This window comes from Kogia breviceps, chromosome 7 (genome assembly GCF_026419965.1).
Source record: "Kogia breviceps isolate mKogBre1 chromosome 7, mKogBre1 haplotype 1, whole genome shotgun sequence".
Taxonomy (NCBI): Eukaryota; Metazoa; Chordata; class Mammalia; order Artiodactyla; family Physeteridae; genus Kogia; species Kogia breviceps.
In genome coordinates this window covers 68,630,602-68,647,803 of record NC_081316.1, presented here as the reverse complement: position 1 = coordinate 68,647,803, position 17,202 = coordinate 68,630,602, and the positions used below count along the sequence as shown (strand labels likewise).

At 36.2% G+C, this 17,202-nt stretch overlaps 1 protein-coding gene across 2 annotated transcripts; it reads right to left on the bottom strand.

The window, feature by feature from the left end:
* Positions 1–687: 687 nt before the first annotated feature.
* On the bottom strand, positions 688–12,499 carry CASP1 (caspase 1). 2 transcript variants are annotated; one of them, XM_059068631.2, is made up of 10 exons: positions 12,449–12,499; positions 11,558–11,824; positions 9,959–10,021; positions 6,828–6,943; positions 6,012–6,185; positions 5,317–5,551; positions 4,704–4,847; positions 1,766–1,875; positions 1,199–1,301; positions 688–787 (listed from the first exon to the last, which is right to left on the bottom strand). In XM_059068631.2, the coding sequence occupies exons 1-9, from the start codon at positions 12,453–12,455 to the stop codon at positions 1,203–1,205; spliced, it is 1,215 nt and encodes a 404-aa protein (XP_058924614.1). In that variant the 5' UTR covers positions 12,456–12,499; the 3' UTR covers positions 688–787; positions 1,199–1,202. The 2 variants fall into 2 exon arrangements, with proteins under 2 accessions (XP_058924614.1, XP_066895565.1); XM_067039464.1 differs by lacking the exon at positions 11,558–11,824 and having other exon boundaries at positions 12,449–12,493.
* Positions 12,500–17,202: the final 4,703 nt, after the last annotated feature.

Sequence of the window (17,202 nt, the reverse complement as noted above, 5' to 3'; positions counted from 1 at the left end):
AATCTAGAAAAGTGGTACAGATGAACCTACTTGCAGGGCAGGAATAAAGATGCAGACATAGAGAACGGACATGTGGACATGGTGAGGTGAGGGGAGGTGGAGAGAGATGAATTTGGAGATTAAGATTGATATACGTGCACTGCCATGTGCAAAACAGATAGCTAGTGGAAACTTGCTGTATAGTGCAGGGAGTTCCTGCACTGCTGTAACCCAAATGGGTGGGAAGGGAGGGGGTGGGAGGGAGATCCAAGAGGGAGGGAATATATGTATACATATAGCTGATTCACTTCTTTGTACAGCAGAATCTAACACAACATTGTAAACTGGCTATACCCAAATTTTAAAAAGGAAAAAAAAAAATACTTTGTATTCCTGAAATTCCTTAAGGAAGGGTAGAATAACATAAACTATAGTCATGACTTTTTCATCCCAAATTCTGGGATTTTGGATAAGTTACTTATCACATTACCTTCTCTGAATCTCTTGTTGAGCTCTAAATTCTTTGAAGTTAAGTACCTATTGTAATTTTTCAGTATTCCTAAAGCAGAAAGTCTAGCAAATGGTTTCTAGAAGGAAAGAATGGTGTTAGCCAGTTCAGTTCTTATGAAATCTAAAGACTCCAATCCATTACTTACTCCAAATTCCATCCCCTTCCTTCTAAGAGTGGTGGGGAAAAAAATGACAGCCTTTCATTTTTATTTCAGATTTATTGGAATGTTTAAAGAAATGTCTCTTTTCTGCTGACAGGATCCCAAAACATGTATAGAGTGACAGAACTCCTGGCTTCCTAAAGAAAATGAAGAGGAAATAAAAGAAAAAAAATGAATTCTTTTAAAAGAAATTCAAGTTATAAAATCACTCCACCAAGAGGTCACACAAACTCATAAGAGGGAAGAGCCCATGTTATGTCTAAATATTTCCCTGTTGAGGTAAAGGGGAGGAACATCTAAAACTGAGCTTTCATCATCTCTGGTCACCTCTCAATCTATATCAGCTAACCTTGAGAAAGGGACATCTATCTCTGAAGAACTTTGAGAGGAGTGCAGTGTGCTCTACACTAAACAACAGAGAGGCATCCATTCATTATCCACTGTTTATTACATTAGACCTTGATATCTTGACCAGGATGTAGTTCAGCACTCTTCCCTCAACCTCGCCCCACCCCTACCACACACACACATCTGTCCCTACAACTTACTTTTTTAATATCCTGGAAAGAGGTAGAAACATCTTGTCAAAGTCACTCTTTCAGCGGTGGGCATCTGTGCCTTACCATCTGGCAGCTCAAATGAAAATCGAACCTAAAAGTAAAAGAAGGTCTGTAGAGTTTTTTTTTTTTTTTTTTTTCTTTCCTGAGTAGAAGGATTTTCACTTATGCTGGAAAAATTGCAAAAAGTATAGCAAAATAAGTGATTAAAAACAAAAAGTTTGTGCCTCTGTACAAATCAGCAATATGCACATCTAAGGATAAAATGACCACGCTTTTAAAATCTACTGAATGTAATAGATATGGACACAAGCAAACTAAAGTCTACTCACTTGTCTATTCAGAAAAGAGGGGAGTTCAAATAATTGATTGTTTTCTAGGGGGTTTCTAGGTCATAGAACTTGGAACTGGCTTGCAGATTGGCTGACTCACCAAAGACCCCCAAACTCATTTGAAATGGAGAGCAGTTTTTAGTAGAAAAACATGTTCAGAGTTGCTCCCTAGGTTTCCAATTAAAACAAACAGGGAAATAGAGTGTAAGAAGTATCTAGCACCTACCTTTCGGAAAATTTCTTCCAGGTCACAAAACCAGGCATATTCTTGGAAATTTTCAATGAGTTTAATAATAAAAAGAGAACCCAATATGGGATGTCGCCAAGAAACATTATCTGTGAAAAAAGCACATTCCAAATTTCATGCAAGGTCTTGCCTGGCCACAAAAATGGAGTCCTAGGATTTCTATTCCAGCTGAGGCAGGCTGTTGAGTTTATGTTGTTTCCTACAGATTGTATGTCATTTTTAATGAATATATTCATCATTTAGTGTGTATATTTTCACTGATACTTGACAATTGTTAAAGTCATGTGAAGTATGCTATATAAGGTAGAGATGTTAGCGCAGCACAGTTTCTTAGTTCAAGGAAACACAAGTCTAGTAGACAAGGAGAGAAAGGCAGAATGGGGTGGAGGGCAGTGACTGGGCTTTGAGAATGAAATACCTGAGTGTGGATCTCAGGAGTACTACTTAGTGACTTGATAGTTAATTACATGTTCTGAAATGCAATGGCTTTGACTGCAGTGGGTAGGGTAATAATTTCTGCCACAAAGATATATTTTCATATTAGATTTAATGTATCACAAGGATCTGGGAGAATATAGGATATGTAATACCCAGTCTATACATGGTAATCATATTAATAATATTTCAGTTTATCTACTTTATAATTAAATTAAAATCAAATAATACTGACCATAAGGTATTTAGACAAAGAAAATATTAACTAAATATGAAAACGGTATCAACAGAAAAGAAATACATACCTAGAAAAAATTTAAGAGGGAAAGATCATATTCTATTGGAGGAAAAAACAATCTTATGGGAAAGACATTGAAAAAGAATAATTATACAAAATATTAGGGACATAGAAGTTATGAAGCCATTTAAAATTTATGGAAAGGAATATACAAGAAAAGTATCAATAGCTGTGCATTTGACATAGATACATGCTTTAAAAACCTTTTTGCCAATAAACATGATAATAAAATGTAAAATAGTAATGTATTAATATCCTATCTAAAACTAAAACTGTCTTACGAAGCTGATTCCAGTTAAAGTAAGTAGGTGGGAGAGAGTTGCGGCTGATATCTCTGTAAGTTATTTGTGAAATTAGGTAGGGGATGGTCACTTTTCTTCAGAAGAGCACTACGTACAATGTAATTGGGATTAATACCAGAGAATGTGAAACTAGGTTTACTTGTAGAAACTGAAGACAACTGAACTGGAGTTTCTATGAATCATCTGGAAAGGAGGGTAAGGAAAGTGAATGAAAAGGAGACAGAAATCACCAAGATGGATGACAAGAAGACAGGGGGCTACAAAGCTTATAATTGCCAGAGGTAAATCTCCTGTGCAAGTCTGGGATCAAAGGATTTTTTAAAAAATAGTTATTTCTAATATTAAGTCTGCTAAGTGTACGCAAACTGTAAATGTGTGGAGGTTTTGCCTAGTGTCATTGTTTTGTTTTGTTTTGTTTTGTTTTGTTTTGTTTTGTTTTGTTTTTGCGGTACGCGGGCCTCTCACTGTTGTGGCCTCTCCCATTACGGAGCACAGGCTCCGGACGTGCAGGCTCAGCGGCCATGGCTCATGGGCCCAGCCGCTCCGCGGCATGTGGGATCTTCCCGGACCGGGGCATGAACCCGTGTCCCCTGCATTGGCAGGCGGATTCTCAACCACTGCGCCACCAGGGAAGCCCCATTGTTTTTAATTGTTGAAAAAAGTTGATTTCTATATCAAGATATAGTCAACACATGAAGTGAGAGAGTGGCATAGACATATATACACTACCAAATGTAGAATAGATAGTTAGTGGGAAGCAGCCGCATGGCACAGGGAGATAAGCTTGGTGCTTTGTGTCCACCTAGAGGTGTGGGATAGGGAGGGTGGGAGGGAGACACAAGAGGGAGTAGATATGGGGATATATGTACATGTACAGCTGATTCACTTTGTTATAAAGCAGAAACTAACACACCATTGTAAAACAATTATACTCCAATAAATTTTTTTTTTAAAAAGTTAGGATCAACACAATGCAAAAAACAGGCTATCTCCGGAGAGATGGTAACTTATTATAGAAAATAATCTGGAAATTAAACTATTTGATCAGAGGCAAGTCTTTAAAGTTGGAAGTAATCAAGAGAATGTTAATGTCCAAGAAATTCCAAAACATAGTGGATGACTTTTATTTAAACCTTTATATGGAAAGTAACTCAAGGTAAAACCTTGAATTAAGTTACAACATAGAAACATCTTTAATAGTAGCCATCATTTAATGTGTACTTTACTCTGTCATGCTCAATATTTCATATTTATTATCCCATTTAATCCTTACAACAATATTTGTATTCACATATATTAGTGAAGAATTCAAAGAAAGCCCAGAGAAGCTACATACAGAGTACTAAATGACAGAGTCAAAATATAATTGGCAGTACTCTTAATCTAAAACCTAGATTTAGAATCATTCAGGTTGTTTCTGTTTCATAAACTCCATATTTCTCATTGAAACAACTTTAACTTAGGGACTCAATATGCTTTGTCTGCTTTTCTCCTTCTCCCTACCCCTTTTATAAATACCACAGTTTTATAATACTTGTCTAGGCAAATTGAACTGTTCAGTGATCCCATCATGTAGGCCTTTTTGTATGTGGAGTCAGATTCTAATTTACTTCAGTGTAGATATGTTTCTATTTATTTCTCACTGTCCAGGAAAATATTTTGCACCATGGGAGTTTACTAGTTACTAATTTAGTAAAAATATATGTATATTTATTTGGTCTCCATGCATAAGGGGAATTGAAGGAGTAACTGAGAGGAAGGCTTGAGTTAGTCTTCAAGAGTCTCATGAAAAGTTCAACACAGATATCCACACTCTAGTGGATGGTTGTGAGTTTCTGCATTGGTAATGCCCGCAAACGTGTCTTACACAGATACCCATTACCTGGTGTCGAAGAGCAAAAAGCAATAAAATCCTTCTCTACATGGGCTTTCTTAATGGCATCATTCTCAAAGTCTTCTGGAGCCAATAAGGAACAGTTTCCAGAAGCTTCTACTGAATCTTTTAGCCATACCACCCCTTGATTCTCTGGAAAGACAAGATTTGGTCCCTTGTTACTATCAATAGTCAAGAGAACTTTCTCCCCTAAACATCTGTTCATACATATTTACTAATTTATTTGTCATTAGCTTTAATTCACATGCAGATACACATATACCTTTCAAAAACTATCTTTTCAACAACTCTTATCTTAAGAGGCTTATCTTATCTATCCTAACCCTCAAATGAATATATCCTATCTGAGTATCCCAACCAAGTGTCAAAGTCTTAAGGTTAAAAGTGGTATCTCAGTTGAAAATGGAACAAATATTTTCCAACCAGTCATACAATTCATAGAAGCTACAATCTTGTTTGTAATATCAAAGATCACCTACTGTCACCAAACAAGATTGTAGCCTTTTTTGAGTAGACTCAAAGGAACTGAAAAATACTGGATACATACAGATGATGAGATCAAAACTTCAGCTTCTGTGTTCTAACAGACATCAGCACTCACCACCACGGCAGGCCTGGATAATGATCACCTTGGGTTTGTCTTTCAAACTTGGACAATTCCAGGTGTTCAAAATTTGAAAGATGGTGTTGACTTTTAATACATCTGGGACTTCTTCAGAGTATTTCTTCCCACAAATGCCAGTCCGGATTCCATGAGACATGAGCACCAGAAAAGTACTATCAGAGGTCCGGTGCTCTGGGCGAGCAGCAAATGCCTTCAGCTCTATAGTCATGTCCTGAAAGAGACATACCACTGATTTTGAACTATGTGATTGGTTATCATGGCACCTTGGAATCCAATAAAGAGACATTAAGGAATTCCTGGATGATATGAAAATCAATGAAATACAAAAAGAAAATTTAAGTTTCAATTCACAGAAAGGTGAAGAAAGTGTTATAAGCTGCCATTCAGGGATTTCTAGTAGAATGTAAGGAACAATTTATTTATTTATTTATTTATTTATTTAATTTATTTTGCTGTGGACATTATTGAATTGATAGACCACTTCCCAGTTAAAAGTTTTGCCAGACTCTTGCTAAAAGAATCTAGGTTAGAAGCATGAAGTACCCTACAAGAACAAATTTAGATTTTAGACTGTCAAGAGATTAAGTTTCTGGTTCTACAACCAATCTTTCTAACATTATTTAGGAGTATAAAGGGCATGACCATTGTCTCTACATTATGACAGACTTTACCGAAGCAGTGAGATTTTCTTTCACATCCACACTGTACCCCAGAACTTCTAGTAACATCTTCATGTTTCTGATATCAACATCAGCTCCATCTCTCCTGGGAAGATTTTCAAACTCTGTGTTGCAGATAATGAGGGCAATACGTGTGCGGATTGACCTTTCCATTATTGGGTAAATCTGTAAGAAATGCAGGTTGGATGAACAGTCTTGTTCTCTCTAATTAATTATTCATCTTGAAGGTATAAGACAGCTTCTCCTCCCTTAGTCCTACCTAGAAACCTTATCTCTTGAACCGTAGATAAAAACAGGGAGGGAGAATGAGTCCTACCATAGGAGTGGAATGAAATTTGCAAATGCCCAGATGACAGCTGAGCACTTGATTTAATTACTTTTGAGAGGTAAGGCTGTATGAGATGAACTGGCTTGGAGTCATAATGACTCAATTTTAAAATATATTCCTTGACTTACTGGTTTAGCCAAAATAGTTAACAATCCAAGTTTCAGTTTCCTGATCTCTAAAATGGGTTACTTTGAGGGTTCAAGGTGTTATTACTTACAACTTCCTTAGAACAATGTCTGATTCATATTAAACATTAAATAGATACTATTGTTGTTATTATTATAATTATTTACTCAGGGGATTGGACCAAACTTGGAAATATCTACATAAACCTGGGAAATAGGAATCCTTTATGTAAGGGAAGAGGAGAGTGGTTTTCCAGAACCTCTCAAGGAAGTTAGCTCTAAGGCAGAACACCACAGTTTAGAATGGTCTCCAGTGTATATTTCACCCGGATCCTTATGTTCTGAGCACGGCACCTCTGCTGACTTTTCTTTCCATATCCTTTGGGCTGTTTCTAGGGGGCAAAGCTTGAGGTTCCCTCCTGGCCCTGAAGATTCAAGCTTAACTGGGTTGTCCTGCATTGCCTGAGGAGCTGCAAGAGACAAGAAACATTATGAATAATGGCATTCCTGAGTGTCCCATTTGGTGCTCCTCCTAGAATCATCTGTTTGTGAAGCCACAGAGGAGGAAATTAATCTTTAGGAAGACAATCCTGGGCTAGTCCTTAGCATCATTAAATGCATCTCTGCTAAAAGAATATATTCCAAGCCAGAGATTTCCAGTAGTGTGATACAGTTATCACATCACTTCATCTCTTAGAATCACCATTTCACAAATCTTTTCATTAAAATAATTGAAAGAGAGTTTTTTAAGGCCATGAATAATAAAATTCTCAGAAAACAATATGTTAGATAAAATAGTTAAGGTATAAATGTATTTCAAATAATTGAAAGCTTAGGATAATGGAGGTAGACCTTAATGAATCTATTTCAATGATTTTTAAAAAATATATATATACATTTATGTATCTATTTAGTTATTTATTTGCTTAACAGGCATGATAGTAGGCATTAGAGATTTGAAGGAAAGAAAGAAAGAGAGAAAAAAAGAAAAAAAGTGAGCTTTTATCCTAACCTTTAAGATCTCTCTACTTTGTGTACATATAGTGAGAAGGAGAAGATATTGAATACATGAACTAGAATGAATATGAAATAGAATGATAAATATTAAAATCAAGGTGTGCTTTTAGAGAGATTTATAGCACTAAGTATTGATTGCACAAATATATGAGGAAGAGTTTTCACAGTAGTTCAAGTGAAAAAAAGCCTTGGGGGTTTCTTTGATCACAAGTTCAACACCATCCAATAATGTGATGTATTTTCTAAAGAAATTAACATAATCTTTGTTTCAAAATAGAAATAAGTTTTATTGATATTTGGAAGATCCTTTAGAAACTAAATTATTCAAGCAAGAAACATATTCAATTTTGAAGGGGAATTTGAAGAAACTGTTGTATATTCAGGTAAGCCAAGGTAGCATGAAGTGTGTTGACTGTGGAGAAAGTAAGAGATAATTAGAATGGATATATCTGAGAAAACTATAGAAATCATTATTATGTGGAAGAAATGTATTCCTTCATAAAGGAGTCTGAAGAACAATAGAAAACATTAAAGATAAATATTTGGATTTTATTAGAACTAAGTTTTCTTATGGCAGTTGGTTATATAGTGAGTGTCCCATCCCATGAAATAGCTAAGAAAATATGCACGCTTAATTGATTCACTAGAGTAATTTCTAACTTGGTGAAATATTTGCTTCTGTGACCTCTAAATTTCTTCCAAATTAAGGGTATTTTTATTTTAAGAGAAAAGGGTCATTTTGTGATGAAATCTGTCCACAACTGTGGATGAAATACTGTTCCAGAACAAGTAAAGCAGTGATTATTTGGTAAGCAAGAGGCTGGATTCAGACAAATATAAGGTTTGCTAATAAGAAATCTAATGCATACTGACCTTGATTCAATAAAGCTGAAACCACCATTTTCAGGGTAGAGAAATGAAATATTTTTAAGAACTTCTTTGTGATTTGGGACCTAGGTACTTCTTGTGCTACCTTCGATATTGTAAATAATAATAATGAAAGTGAAATGATAATGAAAAGTTTTTCATTTAAATTTTGTGGCAGAGACTGGCTAGCTGTTCAACAAGACACTTTATTCTTTGTTCCTGGACACATAGCTGATCTATATTGCCAACCAATCCAGTGACTTGGTGTGACCATATAACTAAGTTCTAGACAATGGGATGCAAGCTGAAATACTGTGTGATTCATTCAGGTCAAGCCTAGCAAAATCTCTCACAAATGATCTCACATACTCTTTCCAATGTCATTAAATTGACTTATTACCACAGTTATTCTGACATCATATATTGCAGATATCAGAGCCATATGATGGAAGAGGCCTAGATATCTGAATTAGCACTTGGAGGAAAGCTGCATTCTGATGAAAAATGCCCATTTTAGAATTTTTGTGATTTGGGAAAAAAATTTCTATTATATCTGAGCCATTATAAATATGTCTGTGTTATAACATTCCATATCATAATAACTGATACAGATATATGCAGTGTCATTTCCATCCCTAAATTTATGGCTGGCTTTAATTTGATGGTGGAGCTTCTTAAATGCCTACTCATTCACTATTCATATATTCTTGTAAGTTCAATAAAAACAAGACCCTTGCTTGTTTCATTCATTACTCTCTAAATAGTTTATAGAAGAGGGTCTGTAACACAGTTGGCATGTGCTAAATATTTTCTAATGGCATACATAGCAAATAGTAGTGACTCTGGCCACATTATTCAGTGAAATAGTTTTAACAAATATATGTTCATACACATTACAGGTCAACTTCTATTAGATGTTATCTATAAATAAATCAGATATGTTCAATCTCCTCATGAAGCTTAAAGTTCTGTGAGGGAAAAGCATGTATTTACTAAAAAAAATTACAAGAAAAATATATTGAGAGTTATGATTGGATAATTATGGAACACTGTAGCAATGGGGGCTCTGAAATCTAATTGTAGAAGTAGAAATGCAGAGACAGATGTGAATTTGAGAGAGAAATCAATAAAATCTGGCTGCTGCTTGAATGTTGGAAGTGAGGAAGAAGAAAGAGTCTAAGATAATTTCAGGTTTCTGGTTTGAATAACTGGGTGATGGTGGCACCATTAATCAAGATAGAGGAAAATGGAAAGGAAGCAAGGTGGGGGAAGGATGGCAAGCTATCTCTGGGACCAAGTATATTAAATGTGTCTGCAGGAGATATGAGTGCATATGTTCAGTAGACACAGTGAAGTGTGGCACTCAATTGGTTAGTCGGGATTTGAGATACAGATTGAGAATTTGTTGGTATAAACATGATAGTGAAGCTGTAGGAACAGCTCCTGCTAAAGCAGAATAGATTAAGAAGAGAAAACAGTATAGAATAAATCTGTGAGAATTACTCATAGCCCCACTTACCCTGGATTCATCCCATTAATCTGTAGTTAATGTCAGGGAAGGTGGGGTTCAAAGAATGTCATTGCCTTGAAAATACCATTACCTGGGAAAGGAGGAACCACTGCTTGGGATTCTTGTGTATTAAGAAAATTTCCAGATTGTGAATCTGAGGAAAGATGAAGGACATTAAAATAGTCACAGTCTCTGAAGATTCTTACCCCCAATGTGTTAGACACACAGTCTCTGTAATCTGCATTTGCCTTACTCATTCAAATCTATTAATATCTTCTCTGGGGTCACTATGCATTGTGATTGTCAATTTCAAGGACAAGAATTGAAATTAAATTTATTTAAGGTTTTATAAGGATCTCAATGTAGCAACACTCACCTGAGAAACTTATTCCAGAAACTTAAGAATTGGCATGAGCCAACAAATGAAAAATACTCCAAGTTTTTCTCTCATAGTACCTATTGAAGACAAGATTTCCATAGGCAAAATATGGTTCTTGTCTGTGTTGTGAATGGAGGAGAGCCATAGGGCATCCCACAAAACTTCAAGTCCAAAGAAGCAGACTGCAGTTTGTCTCATCTTTCCCATGTAGACTGCTGGACTAAATTAACCATCAATAAATTCAAGAACATTTTCTGGAGGAGGCCTTGCTATTGTAGTATTGTGTTTGCTAAGAAGTTTTTTTTTATATCTCTCCCTTTATAGTACATTTAAATATTACATCCAATTATCATGTACTAGCACCCAGAAACAACTGGCAAATAGATGAGGAGGAAACAAGTCATGACCACCCTGACAGAGGAGACATCATCTGACAACTAGGGAGGCAGACTCCAGGAATTAGAGTTATCACGAGTTGTATAAGTGCCTCTATGGTTCAAGGACTATGAGTTGAAAGAAATATGACAAGGAAGAAGACACTTTGGCTATTATACAAATATTCTAGAACCTTATTGTTATTGATTGATTGTCTTTAATTCTTGAGGCGGGGGTTAATGTAAAAGATGTATCAAAAAATAAAAACACAAAACACAAAGAAATTCAACACAGAAAACATTTGCTGTGTCACTCAGAGGGGCCCAGGCTTCTCTCAATCCCTAGGAAAAAAAATGGTTTCTTGCTTTCAGATAACATCTTCTTCCCCTGAATGACTTCCAGAAGCACAAAAGAAACCAGTAACTGTAAGTCCATCAGAGCTCCTGTCTTTTTTTTTTATGGAGGAACTAGGGAATCACAGAAGTGGCAGCTCAGATGGCTGAACCTGTATTGGGCCCTCAGGAAACTAGAGTAGGGGGGCCGGTCCTCCCAGAATGGTCCCCAGCAGAGTACCGTGGTAGTGCACAATCTTATTCAAAAGAAAATGCAAGGGGGCAACTGAAAGAGTCTGCTTAAAATCCTTACTTTTCTGTAAAAGTTGAATTTATTCTGAGTGTTCCACTATCCCTGAAATATATTTTATTCCACCTGGAGAGCATGAGCTTTAATCAAAAGAAGGCCACTAAGGCCAAAATAACAGGTTCAAAGAAGAAAAGAGACAGAGGGGATGCAAAATGACCACTGATATAGAAATAGGGCCCTGAAGCCAGAGGTAGGGAAATTGTTTGCAAACTAACACGACCCATGAAGAAATCAGATGTTAGGCATAAAGAAACATGCCCTACATGAACTTCAGTCTGAGTCATTGACCCTTACCTGAGGAGAGCCCCAGTGTTCCTGCAAGGAGGGGGTCATCTTCACTAATATGACTGATGCAAATTTGGCATGCCTGGGACCCTTTCCGAATAACAGAGTCTATCAAAGCTCGGGCCTTATCCATAACTGTAGCATTTTCATCTCTTACTTTCTCCATCTCCTCCTGGTTCAGCACTCTTTTCTCTAATAGTTCATCCAGCAAGCCATTTATTGTACCCATGCTCACTGAATGGACAAACAGCTTTCTCTTCTCCTTCAGGACCTTGTCTGTTGGAAACACAAGGATGCCTCAGGTCACAGAAACAGACTCATTTTCCTTTCATCTCAGCAACGGAGAATAACCTCCTTTAGATTTAATCAATAAAATGTCCCTCCCCACACAGTGTGGTAATCCTGAGGACACCCACATCTCTTATTCTTCCCTCAGTATTACCCATATATACTCACTGAGTGGCCTGAAGACTGAGATTTACTACCTCCAAGTTAGTACCTGAAAACCATGGGTCATCATAACATGCCTCATGTTTATTCAACTGTGCATAATAAAATAATGAAATAGTGATTGTCCATTTCCTTTTGGGACAACAACTGCTGGTACCCATTCTATGCCAATTCTGCATCCTCTGTCAGACTATGACATTCAAGAATTGAGTTAAGATTGCAAAATGACAGCAGGATACCAGCCAGTAAAGCCCAGTTCCTTTCTGGACCTTGTCTTCCCTTTTAAAAGACTGTGGGGCCTCTGGGCCCCTTCTCTCTTTCCCTTTGCCCCCACCCTTCCCCCTTTTTGCACTCCCTCTGTTCTGCTCACCTAAACGTTCACAGAACTTAATTATGGCTTCTGCAAAAGGCAGCCCCTTCCAAAACTATTCTTTCAAGAAAGAAACTCACCGGCCATGGCTTTTCTCCCTTAGCCTCGGTGTGTGGTATGAAACTGAAAGCATGTTCCACTTTCCTTTTCAGCAGGGCGTGTACACATTGCAAAATACCCATGACACATGCATATATATGCATTTTTTGTTGTTGTTCCAAAGAAATTATCAGATTACTGAAACTTAGACCACATCAGGGAGTGTATTCTTCACCAGAACTTGACTCAGGTCAGGGTAGGAAGGGAATGGGGCTTACAGAATAAGAAAAGATTGAGAAAGTATATATACAATTAAACGTACATAATAATGAAGTGTGATCTGCAGGAGCAACTCATTCATTCAGGCTGCTCTAACAAAATACCACAGACTGTATGGCTTATAAACAAGAGAAATGTATTCCTCACAGTTGCAGAGGCTTGGAGTCTAAGATCAGGGTGCCAGCATGGTTGAGTTGTGGTGAAGTTCCTTTTATGAGTTGCAGACTGCCAACCTCTCACCATTGTCCTCACATGGCAGAAAGGACAAGGTATCTCTCTGGGAATCTCTGTTATAAGGGTTCTGCCCTCATGATCAATTCAACACCCAAAGGTCCCACCTCGTAATACTGCCACCTTGGGCATTAGGTTTTGAATGTGTGAATTTGACACAGACATTCAATCTACATTACTGGGAGAAGATGAACCACTGTGATCCATGGTCCCACTTCATGTGTCTGGGCTGTGTCTTGGGAGCTGTGTGTCCCTGTGAAGCTTTTAGGAAGGGAACTTCCTAAAAGTTCTACTGAAGGAACTTCCTACATTTTCTATTTTTAGGAAGGAAACATTTCTCACCAGAATCAAATCTAACACTCTTCTATTTCAAGTGGCTCTCTTTTGAGGGGCAATGCAGAGATAAAAGCACAGGCTCCAGAGTCAGAATGTTGGACTTAGCATTTTAACTATCTGTTCTTGGGCAAGGTATAGAACTTTTCTATGCTGTGCTTCCTCTAACTGTAAAATGCTTTCATTCATAGTACATACATACACAGTTTTGAGCTTTAAGTAGGTGAAAGTGTGGAAGCTGCATAGAACATTTCCTGACAAATGATAAACACACAGTAAGTGGTGTTATTATTTATAATATAAATATTTTACACTAGAAAAATAGCCAAGTTTAATTATCTGCAGATTTTCCTTTTATCTTTTGTGCATCTCATTTATTCATTCATTTAGTAAATATATATGGATGACCTACTCCATACCAGACACTGTTCTAGGAACCAGGGTTCATCCAAAACACACAATGGTCCCCTACCTCCATGTCCTCACATTCAAAATGAAAAGACAAACATGAAACCTAATATGTGTAACTGGGATATTCAGAATATTAGATGTAGTAAGTGCTATGGAGAAGAAATTAATTAAGGAAGCAGGTTATGAATGTTGGAAGACTCATTAATACTGAAAATAGAAGAGTCCGGGAAGGCACAAGACATCATTGTTTTTTGTAAACACATGTACAATTAATTATCCCAGAAATAAACTCAATGTGGCCAATTTATTTTACATATATTTGATATATTTGATGAAAAATGGGCTAGTAAAAAAATGCAGATATTAGGCCTTCATGCTTATCAATGTACTTACTGAAAATATTTTGGGGGAATGTAAATCGGTACAACCACTATGGAGAACAGTATGGGGGTTCCTTTAAAAACTAAAAATAGAAGTACCATATGATCCAGCAATCCCACTCTTGGACATATATCCGGAAAAAAAAAAAAAAAAACATAATTTGAAATGATACATGCACCTCAAAATTCATTGCAGCACTATTTACAACAGCCAAGGCATGGACACAACCTAAATGTCCATCAACAGAGGAATGGATAAAGAAGATATGGTATACATACAATGGAATATTATTCAGCCATGCAAAAGAATGAAATAATGTCATTTGTAGCAACATGGATGGACCTAGAGATCATCATATTAAGTTAAGTAAATCAGACAAAGACAAATATCATATGATATCACTTATATGTGGAATCTAAAAAAAAAAATGATTAAATGAACTTGTTTCCAAAACACAAACAGACTCACAGACTTTGAAAACAAACTTATGGTTACCAAAGGGAAAACGTGAGAGGGAGGGATAAATTAGGAGTTTGGGATTAACATATACATACTACTATATATAAAATAGATAATCAGCAAGGACTTACTGTCCATGGGAAACTCTACTCAGTATTCTGTAATAACCTATATGGGAAAAGAAGCTGAAAAAGAATGGATATATGTATATGTATAACTGAATCACTTTGCTGTACACCTGAATCTAACAAAACATTGTAAATCAGTTATACTCCAATATAAAATAAAAATTAAATTTAAAAAATTTTTAAAAATAAAATAAAAAGGCTTCCCTGGTGGCGCAGTGGTTGGGAGTCTGCCTGCCGATGCAGGGGATGCGGGTTCGTGCCCCAGTCTGGGATGATTCCAGTTAAAAGGAAAAAAAGAACAAGAAAAAATAAATAAATAAATAAAATAAAATAAAAAATAAAACACTTTGGGCATTATCACCTTATTATCTTAAGACAATTAAGGATCCAGAGTTACTAAAATGTTCTGTGTGTGTGTGTCTGTGTGTGTACATTCACACATGTATGAAATATCTAAATTAAATATTGATAGCTCTATTACTATTGTTTTAAAACTCTGTACAATTATAAACAAACTTGCTTTTGCATGTGGGCACCAGTTTTGCTCCCTGCACTGTAGGTTAAGTGTTAAATTTATTTTAGTTAGAAAATTAACTGTGTAGATTTTAATCTAAGGGTTTTCTCAGGGTGTTTTTTTTTTAATCTTTACTACTTTGCTTAATTATCCAATCAAGTTTGCAGCACAATCCTGTGCTCCTTGCCACAAGGAGACTTGTTACAGGGAAGAAAGCAGAAATTACATGTACTTTTTTCCTTTCCATTTTTATAATTATTTGTTTAATTAGTTATTTCTCAAATACCTTAAGGATTTCACATGAGGGTTTCTCCACCATCCAGGGCCACGTAACACTGAGTTGAAGCATGCTGACGTGGCATCCAAGCCACAGAAGGATGGCTAGGCAGTATACTTGGGGAGGTAGAACTCTAAGGACATGATCAATTGATTATCTCATTGATCCCTGGAAGCTAAACAGAGAGGCACTGCATAGCATGGGTCCACTGTTTCCACGAAAGAGAAAATTCTAAAAACTGGAAACATCCCAAATGCCCATTATAGGGGCTGGAGTAAACAAACTGTATTATATGCATACACTGGCATACTACTCAACAATAAAAAAGTAACAAATTACTGATACTTGCAGAAACACAGGTGAAAACATGATGCTTTTATTATAACCAAAAGAACCCATATACAATAGATACATACCTTATGATTTGAATTATATGAAGTTTTAAAATAGGAAAAAAACAAATGTATTGTGATAGAAATCAAATCACTAATTGCCTGAGGGGAAGATGGAAGGAAATTGAGTGCAAAGGGCACAAGGTGACTTTCTGGGATGATGGATGGAAATGTTCTGCATCTTAATTGGGGTGATGTTATACTACAGTGTACATTTGTCATTAATAATCAAATTGTACACTTAAAAGAGATCCACTTTATTTTTATGTAAATTATACCACAATAATATTGAATTTTAAAAACTAAAATCAATTGTTGTAATGATAGACTGGAAAGGATTTTCTTTTCTTGTTTTTCTGGACATTCTCGATCAAGCTCCACAAATCAGTCAAAACTCTGGTAAAAGGAAGAGATTCCTATAGTGACTGAAATGGAATTATCTACAGTTGGATGGGGATTTTTAGACAGAATGAAAATAATTTATAGGGATAATTTATAGAGATGATCAGTTTATAAAATAAGATATGCACCTAGAAAGTAGTAATAACTAGATAGAATGTTATATAGATAAAATCATTGTAAAATAAATTAAGTGGCAGCCCAATTGTGTTTTAAAGGAAGCATAATGATTTAAAAATCCTCCTGTCAGAATTGCCCATGATATTCTGTTTGTGCAAAAGTATCATCTTTTAATAAAGCTACGTAATGTGAAATGCTTTTACACAGAAGGCAGAAGATCTTGTGCTTGTGTTCTGGTTGTGCCATTTTCCTTCCTTAGAAATCCACTTACCCTCTAAGTTTATCTATCTCTTATTCTTTATATTTTTAAGACATCGTGATTAATACATCTTAGTAAGACCACTAACATGTTATTTTATCATTTTCTTTGTCTAAAACCTTCCCTTCTGTACAGCTTATCAAGATGGATTTTGAGATTCAGTAGCCTTGGCATCAACTTCTATTTGTTAGCTCTCAATCTTGGATATTTATTTAATGTCTCTAAGCTTCTGTTTTCTCATCTGTATGGGGGAGATCATAATTATTCTTATTTGTAGGATGGCATAGTATGTGTAAAGACCATGCCACAATGCCTCCCATCTATAGTAGTCATTAGCTATATTCCAAAAGCAAGGCAATGTCAAAATATATTTTGTAAAGTACTTCTAAATTTTTCATATGCCTTATTTTATGGCCTGTCATACCAACTGTGTAAGTTAGGTTAAATAAGCACTAATTCTACCCTATGAAGAAGAAAACCAGGAAAGCAGTTGGTTCAGAGGCTTGGCAGGCACAAGTTGCAGAAATTGGGTGAGAAGCCAGCTTTCCTCCCCATCCAATACTTGCTCTATGTGATGTGCTATGCTTCAGCCTGGACTCCTCAGGAAATATG